At 38.7% G+C, this 8,087-nt stretch overlaps 1 protein-coding gene across 3 annotated transcripts in view; it reads left to right on the forward strand.

Annotated features, from left to right (window-relative positions):
- Positions 1–7,651, forward strand: part of LOC147052313 (zinc finger protein 516-like) — a 37,312-nt gene extending 29,661 nt beyond the window's left edge. The window contains exons 5-6 of one of the 3 annotated variants that reach the window (XM_085918169.1): positions 1,886–1,956; positions 4,264–4,461. In XM_085918169.1, coding sequence (XP_085774295.1) covers positions 1,886–1,956; positions 4,264–4,323 — 131 coding nt within the window. In that variant the 3' untranslated portion in view covers positions 4,324–4,461. Of the gene's footprint in view, positions 1–1,885 lie in introns of all 3 variants that reach the window. The other 2 variants (XM_085918168.1, XM_085918167.1) reach the window with 2 other exon arrangements.
- The last annotated feature ends 436 nt before the right edge of the window (positions 7,652–8,087 follow it).

Below are 8,087 nucleotides of genomic sequence, written 5' to 3' on the forward strand. Positions count from 1 at the left end.
GGCTGGGCAGCTGTCGCTATTTTTTAAACTGAAACATGTTTTCTCTGGATACTGACCTGTGACAAATTGTATACATTATTAATCACATGTCAATTAGAGAAGTGCAATTTTGCATTCCAATGAAGTAGACCATCATTTATTCACACCAGTCTCACAAGTCCATTTGCATGTGCTTTCGTGCCATTTGTTAAACAACTTGATGAAGCTATATCCACATGTACATGTTTTTTTTCCATGATATATCATTGTAGAGTTAAAAAAAAGTGCATTCCACTGGTGTTTAAAAGCAATAAAATCTCCCAAGCAACCTTTGCCAAATTTGTAGGCTGTCAAACCTATGCCAAAGCAACAGGTGGCTTGATTTTTATTTTTATTTTTTTCCAGTCAGAGGCCTGACATTAAAGGTATTCATGGATGAAGTTGTGCTTTCATTTAAGACCAGGATATATAGTCAACAAACAATACAGATAAAAAAAAATCATTTTACATGAAAGTCCCAATATTATGAGAATAAAGCTACAGCTATTTCTATATGACAAAAATCCATGTTAATTTGTCAGAACCATAAAATATTAATCAGAAATTAATCCCCAAAAAATCTTGACACACTCTGGTTACTCTTAACATTCCAAAAACATTCATAGTGACACTAAATTTTCCATAGATTTGAATGTGAATGTTTGTTTTTCTCTTTGTGGCCTGCTGGTGACCTGACATGCAACCCATAAGAATGAAGTAGTATCACAAATTGACGGATATTTTGTAGTTAGATGGTTGAACAAAGTTTAAGAGCTGTTTTTTTTTTTTTATCCTTAAGGCGACCTTAAAGTGCTGATGGTGCGAATGTGCCCGAAAACGTGTTTGTCACTGAAAATAACTAACTTGTGATATTACTCCTTAATTCCCATATGATTTGGACTTTCTTTATATATAGTGTTAGTTTCTTTTCTTTTCACTGGTTCATATGTGTTTGTGTGGATATTGTTTTATATTTTCCCTATTTTCTGTACTTCGTCATTTGTTTCTCTTCTTTTCCTTCCCATTCCTCTTCATCCCGCTGACATCCTCTCCATCTCATCCGTTTTTGCCTGTCTCAATTTCAACCAACCAACCAACCCATCCCTTTTCCTCTTAACTTCTATATTTTCTTTTACTCCCTCTGGATTCCCACACTTATATTCTTTTGCTCCCTCTGCCTCCTACCTCACTTGTCTCGGGCTCCTCTATTCCCTCCCCTGTCGTGTCACGTCCATCATGTGAGCATGCAGTGATCACAGCAGACAGTGAGATAAGTAGCTTCTTTATGGAGAGTGTGAATGATATGTGGCATCGCCAGTGATTCTAAGTGACAGAGGCCAAATGGTAAGTGATGCAAAGCTCTGCTTCCCCTAAGCCCTATTGTAAACACACAAGCACACACACACACACACACACACACACACACACACACACACACACACACACACACACACACACAGCAAATTAACACACTCACGCCCGTACACAAACTGTGTAAACACTAGCCAAGACTGTAATTAATGTTGTCACCGACGATTGTCCTCAGCATGGACGTACGCACATAGAAAAGGCCATCCACCCCGAGGCCTCTATTAACATGCGTCATATTAAATCACTGACTTGGATCCACCAAGTTCCATCGCCATCATCATCACCTTCAACGCCGCCATCATCATTACCGCGAGCTCCCCTCCATTAGTATGGGCACTGGTGGCGAACGCCGCACTTCATTGTGCGACTGGTGGCACAAGGAGAAAAGCAAATGCTTGTGTGGGTCTTGATAGAGCTTTTAACCGGATGCCCTCCTTCCTCCTCCTCCTCTTCCACCTCCTTCCCCCCCACCCTCCTCTTCCTTCTCACCCCACAGTTGGGTTTGATTTTAACGGACTCCACAGAGGTACTGACGCTCACAGCACCGCTTCTGAAGCTCCCAAACAAGTATGTGGCACAACGGCTAAATCACTCGGCTCCACCATCACCTTTGCATTGTGTCGTCTTTTTGTTCCACCTGTCAGCATGCGTTGTAATGTTGTCAACCTCTTCCCCCAGTCCTTCTCTCTATTGTCTATTTTCTTATTTAATGTTACACACTACACACCTGGTGTCCTTAAAAAAGATTTTTGTCATGAGGAATCATAATTGTGCAAATTTGTGCAATTTATGTCAAACTCAAACTGGAAATTACATGCAAAAGGGGTTCAAAAAATGGATGGAAGTGGTTAAAAAAGCCTCACTACAGGAGATATTGCAAAATATTTGCCATTGGATAAATTTATTTATTTCTTTTACATTCAGTATAAATGATCAGGGCTGTCAAACTGATTTTGTATTAGTAAATACATTAAGCCACATTTAATCTTAGGTGGCCCGGTCCAGTATCTATTATATATTTACATTTAGTATTAATTATTATCTTCTTGTGAATCTGGTTTCAAATCATGTAAGCAATCTGACATTTCAGAACAAAAAATGGCATCATGGCAATATTTAGCAGAAAACATCAGCAATCAATCTACGGTGTTTGCGATAAGCAATCGTCTCTATTGACAATTAGCAGCGGGCCGGTTCTGGTTTGTGGGACGTACCATTAAAAACTAGACCATTCTAGTCAACTACTGTGCATAAATTAATAAATGAATAAATTGATTTAAAAAAATGTAAATAAATAAATAAATTCAGACAGACAGACATTTAGGAGAATGGCTATGCATGTATACAGCTTTCACCTGAAAATGTGACAAAGCTATAATTTATGTTAGGCATAAATGCAATTACACAAACTGTTGGTTATTCTTTGCTAGACTTGGCCGTATTATATCTACATTCCACTCACCAGCTTCAATAAGTAAGTAGAAAAAAGTGTCACTATGAGGTCAAATATATTTTGAAATAGCAGCTTTCCATCCGTTACTTCCTTCTCTTCGTTTTAAGAGTCAGTCAGAGAGACAAGAATTGAGGCCGAGTGAGAAACAAGTAAATCTGCTCAGCTTTGACATTCCCTTGTACACGCTGCACCTTCAACTTTATTAATCACACACATCACACACACACACACACACACACACACACACACACACACACACACACACACACACACACACACACACACACACACACACACACACACACACACACACACACACACACACAAGCTTGCTCCACGACTGAGATTTACCGCACAGTATATGAGTGATGGGAGCAGGCGTCTGGCGGAGGGGTCCAATTAGATGCAGTGTTGACGTTGCTTTACGGTGACGATAACCTTTAGTATAATGTAGTGCAGCGGGCCCGTCAGCCGTGTTTCCTCACAGGACGATGTCGCCCAGGTTCTTACTTTCCTCTCACGTCTAACCCTCACCTTCTTTTTCCAGCTGTTTTATTATTTTCCTTTATGATTAATTATACCTATTTTGTTGTTATCGCTCTCTTCCTCAAACACCCCTCTTTCTTTCTCTCTGTTGTGCTTCTGATGATGTATGATAACTGCTATATTTTCCGATGTCTTCTTCGGGGAAAATACAAGGGGAGGGGCACGGGGAGTCATTTGTTTTCCCGCTGTGATAATCATCCATTTATCAAAATGATAATTAGGTGCAATTAAATGGCAATCTCATTTGTTCTCTTCAGGTGTGAGTTGCTTATTTTTTATTATTATTTCTATTTTTTTGCTGAGGTCTGATGTCTGTCCCATTGTAGGTCAGTCTAATTAGAAGATGGGATGGGCATGTGTTGGGGGGGGAGTGGGTTCGTCAGACTGCTCGATAGAGTGAAGTTGATGGAAATAAAATCTCTGTTAAGGTTTGTGTGGCTTCTCCTGAAGGAGTTGGGCTGACATGTTGGAATGTGTTGAAATAAAACCTACACTGAATGGACACAAAGTATCGTGACACTTTTTAATGGGCTTAAAAATTAGTGGAATGGACAAGCAGCGTGCCTCACAATTTCGAGGGTTGGGGTTTGAATTTTGCTTCAGTATGCCTGTGTACAATTTGTCTGGCTGGATCTCATAGTATTGGGGTTGCTTGGTCCATGGCGTATTACATTTTTAGTTTCTGTTGATGTATTAGCCAGGTCTCCCAATATTTCTATCCATATTGTGTATGCAATGTGTGGCTTATGCATGTCTTTTCCTCCCCATTCTATTTTAACACTCTCATCTGTTGTTTACATGGTGGATGTCATATTTGTGACCAATCCTTTGTTGCCACCACATGACCTTTGCAAATGTTGTGTTTTGTTGTTCAGGAGAGAGGCCTTTCTGCTGCCAGCTCTGCCCATACAGAGCCTCTCAGAAAGGGAACCTGAAGACACATGTCCAGAGTGTCCACCACATGCCTTTTGACAACAGCAAGTATCCAGATTCTAAAGACTTGTTGCCGAGCCCCGAGGAGCGCAGAGAGTTCGAACAAACACCAACCCCACAAAATCAGCCTTCGCGCTTCTTATGAACTTCTGAATTTCAGTCCAGGCTAGTCAGGGACTCACATCAACTGAAAAATGCCATCATCACATTGAATAATAGAAGGATTTGATCAGCGTTGGATTTTATGACAATGTGAAAATGTTTTCATGCTTCAACCAACCCCCTTTAAGGAGGGCTTTCTATATTTCTTGTAGTTCAACAGTGATGTTTTGTAATGAATGAATGGCTGCTTTTCACAACCCAAAAATAATACATATGGGTAAAGTCAGATGAAGGCACAAACCTATTTTGCTCCGCTTCTTGCAATTGAAGGTTGAAAATAAGGATGACAGTGTATTGAATGATATATACTTTCTGAGGACAATACTGAACTCATTGGCATATGAAAATATATTTTAACTAACTGCCGTGGCACGCTACTTTAGTGGACAACTTGTTTCTCCCTTTTCTTATTGTACTTGATGCATCACATATTGCAGCATGCTATTGTCCATAATCGGCTGCAAGTAATTTTTTTTTTAATTCACTTCTTTAATTACTTTATATTTTAATGAATTTAATAACTGATTATCAAACGAATGAGCTCTCCCTTCAAATATTTGGGCACAAAAAAAATCTAAATATTTGAGCGCTCACAGCGTAAAACCATTTTAAAATTGACTGAAGTAATTACATAATTTGCAATATAGTGGCCAATAAATGCTATCTGCATTGTATAACTGATTCATCGACTAATCATCTCAGCCATAAAGACTTCTTCTGGGCTAAAAGCCATTACAGTGTCTTCTTGTATGATCCAGCATGTGCAAATGGGTTAAAGTCACTTCACTCCACTCCTTAGTGAATTCTTAAGAGTGACCACTCTTCCACTACGAGGAAGATGATTAGAGAGACTGGGGGGTGGAGTGTGAGAGAGAGAGAGAGGGAGAAAGACAGAGAGAGTGACTGCTCTAATGCTCATTAAAAAGAGTTGCTTTTTAATAGCCATTATAAATGAGTGTACCACTTTTATGGCCATACAATTATTGTCAATTGAAGAGGAAGGGGCTGAGTGCTGGCACTTTCCATCTATATAACTCCTTTATATTACTGAGCCTTTCTCACACTGACACTTCGACTTTGATTTACACTGCAAACCTGCAGTGGGAACAGCTTGAAGACTCAGATTGAAATTACACAAAGTAAAGGGCAGCTGGTACACGTTTGGAGGCGAATATGAATCTGCTAATGTTAGCCAGTGTGATTGCGCTGTGAAAAATGCATATGGTAATTGGAGTTAGTGTTATTTTAATTTCAGTTACATTTTGCTGAAGGCCCATGTTCAAATCCCCCCCAACTGATTCATGGTTGAAACAGCAGGATGCACATTGTGGATCACATCATCAGAGGTTTTTTTTTTTTCTCAAACGTTTCTACTTGAAAAAATGTTTTGTTTGATCTTATGGGATGTAATCGCTGCCACTTCAATTCCTGTCGTGATCTGTTTTGAGTTACAATATCTTAATTTGGTCATCTGCTTTGTGTTAATCGCTATTTGCACTGCTTTTTGGCACCGGACAAAACCATTGATCAATTTGGGTTTTATTACTGAAACAAACTACATGAAATTCTCAGACCAGAGTGTTTTATTTTGTATGATTTATCAACTGGTAGGTTGGTGGGCCAAAGTGAAGTGTTACAAAATATTCCTTCTTAGTCCGACAGTGGGAAGAGTCACAAAGGAGCTTTGGTATCTTCCAGGAGGATACGTCCAACTTGTCTCATGACGAGAAGGCCATTCCGTCATATGCTACCAAATAGTGATGTTGAACTCTACGGGATTGTAGAGCAGCCTTAGCAAAGATGAGGTTGCATGTCTTTGTGCATTATTTTCCAATCTACTGAAAAGGATGATAAACATCCATCCTTGTGTTGTGCCTACCTCCTTTCAAATTGCATGTTAATATGAAGGAGGGGCTGGTCTACAGTTTTTTTTCTTCATATTCTCTACTTGGGCTTGTCTTCAGCAACCCCCAAATTGAGTAAGCCATGGCTTGACATATTGGATATAAGCAGATTGTCACTTGTCAGGGAATGTAATTGTGAGGTACATTTTTGCACGCATAGACTATTCAAACGAGTTTGCATACCGAGTACGAAACTATTAGTCTATTTTCAAACCTCAGTAGTTTTTACAACAACAACAAAAATAGATGTAATACCAGCTGAGATATGCATACTATGTTGTGTACCTTAATATGTCTAATGATACACATAAAAAGTCTGTTTTGAAGCTGTGGGTAGTGAAAATACTTGAAAACAAATATTCTAGCCTTGTAGTGTAGAATAGTACTAATAATACCCACATTGTACAGAATTCCCTTTAAGATTAACTCCTCAGTTAGAAATTTGTACTCCGAAGTGTGACTTAGTGAAAGTGTGAAGCTGGAGTGGCTGTAATATAAACTGTTTTATCTGTAATCCACTCTTACCAAACTCTTTATATACAGCAGTAGAAACCAAATGGCATTATTAGTGCACTTAGACTAGTTTACAGCTTTAACCTTTCTATCTGTTCAATTCTAATCAAGGTTACTTTAAGAATGTTATGATAGATAATACACTTGTAAATTGGGGTTTCGGGGTTTTTTGCATAGATTTTAATGACAGATCTTTTTTTTTTGTAGTGACTCTGTCACACCATTTTACTTTTTTTTTCTGATGGAAACTTTGACAAGTCGAGGTTCAGCAGTGCTTATTTTTCATGAAGATGTAAGAGCTTGTTTTTAGTCATTCTGCTAAATCGTAGGACTTTTGTCATTAGCTCTCCCTGTCTGGCCTTCCATGGGGGTTGTTTTTTACCCCTTTGGTTGGGGCTTCATTACATATTTTAAATTGTGTTTTTGTGTCTGAACTTTTTATTTGTATTGAACCTCATGATTATTGTACCTATCAAGACCTTGTTATTCCAAGTGGTTTGGTTGAAAACTGTATTTATTATCACTTCAAAAAGGACAGGAGGGCAGTAGCAGGACAGGTGTTTGGTAATTTTGATTTTCTAGGTCATTATTTTGTGTTTAGTTCGTTTGTTTGTTTTGTCATTTTCAAGCCAGCAAAGCGACGTGAAAGCTCTACCTCGTCTGAGCCATTCTCAGTTCTGTTACACTTTTGTAAATTTCAAAAACATATAATGTCATGTCCAAAATAAAGACACATAAAATGATAACTTTTGCCAGCCTTTCATCTGGTTGTCCTCACTTGATTTAATTGTTCCTTAGCCACTTGTGATGGAACACATCCATATTTAGATGAGACAAGGTTCATATTTAATTTTTTATTCATACTCACCTGTTCTCATTTCAACTTTAGCATGAACCCGTCAGTGCATCGCCTCTAAAAATCACAAAAGACTTGGCATGTATTGTACACTGCTTTGCTGCTCACAGGACCTACTGGTACCATTAAAACTCACTGTCAGGATCTGGGCACGCATTATCAAACATTTTTTCGCACATCAACAGATTTCATAGACAACTAGAGTCATCTGTTGCCACCATAATGATTAAACTAGTGAGTAGTCAACCCTATTATTATGAGATTTAAAAAGTCACTCTTGCCACTTTGGAGTTCCTGTTTTACAGATGCGGAGGGCACTAAGTTTTATAAA

The sequence above is a fragment of the Syngnathus leptorhynchus genome, chromosome 8, assembly GCF_054491065.1.
Source record: "Syngnathus leptorhynchus isolate UIUO chromosome 8, UIUO_Slep, whole genome shotgun sequence".
Classification (NCBI taxonomy): Eukaryota; Metazoa; Chordata; class Actinopteri; order Syngnathiformes; family Syngnathidae; genus Syngnathus; species Syngnathus leptorhynchus.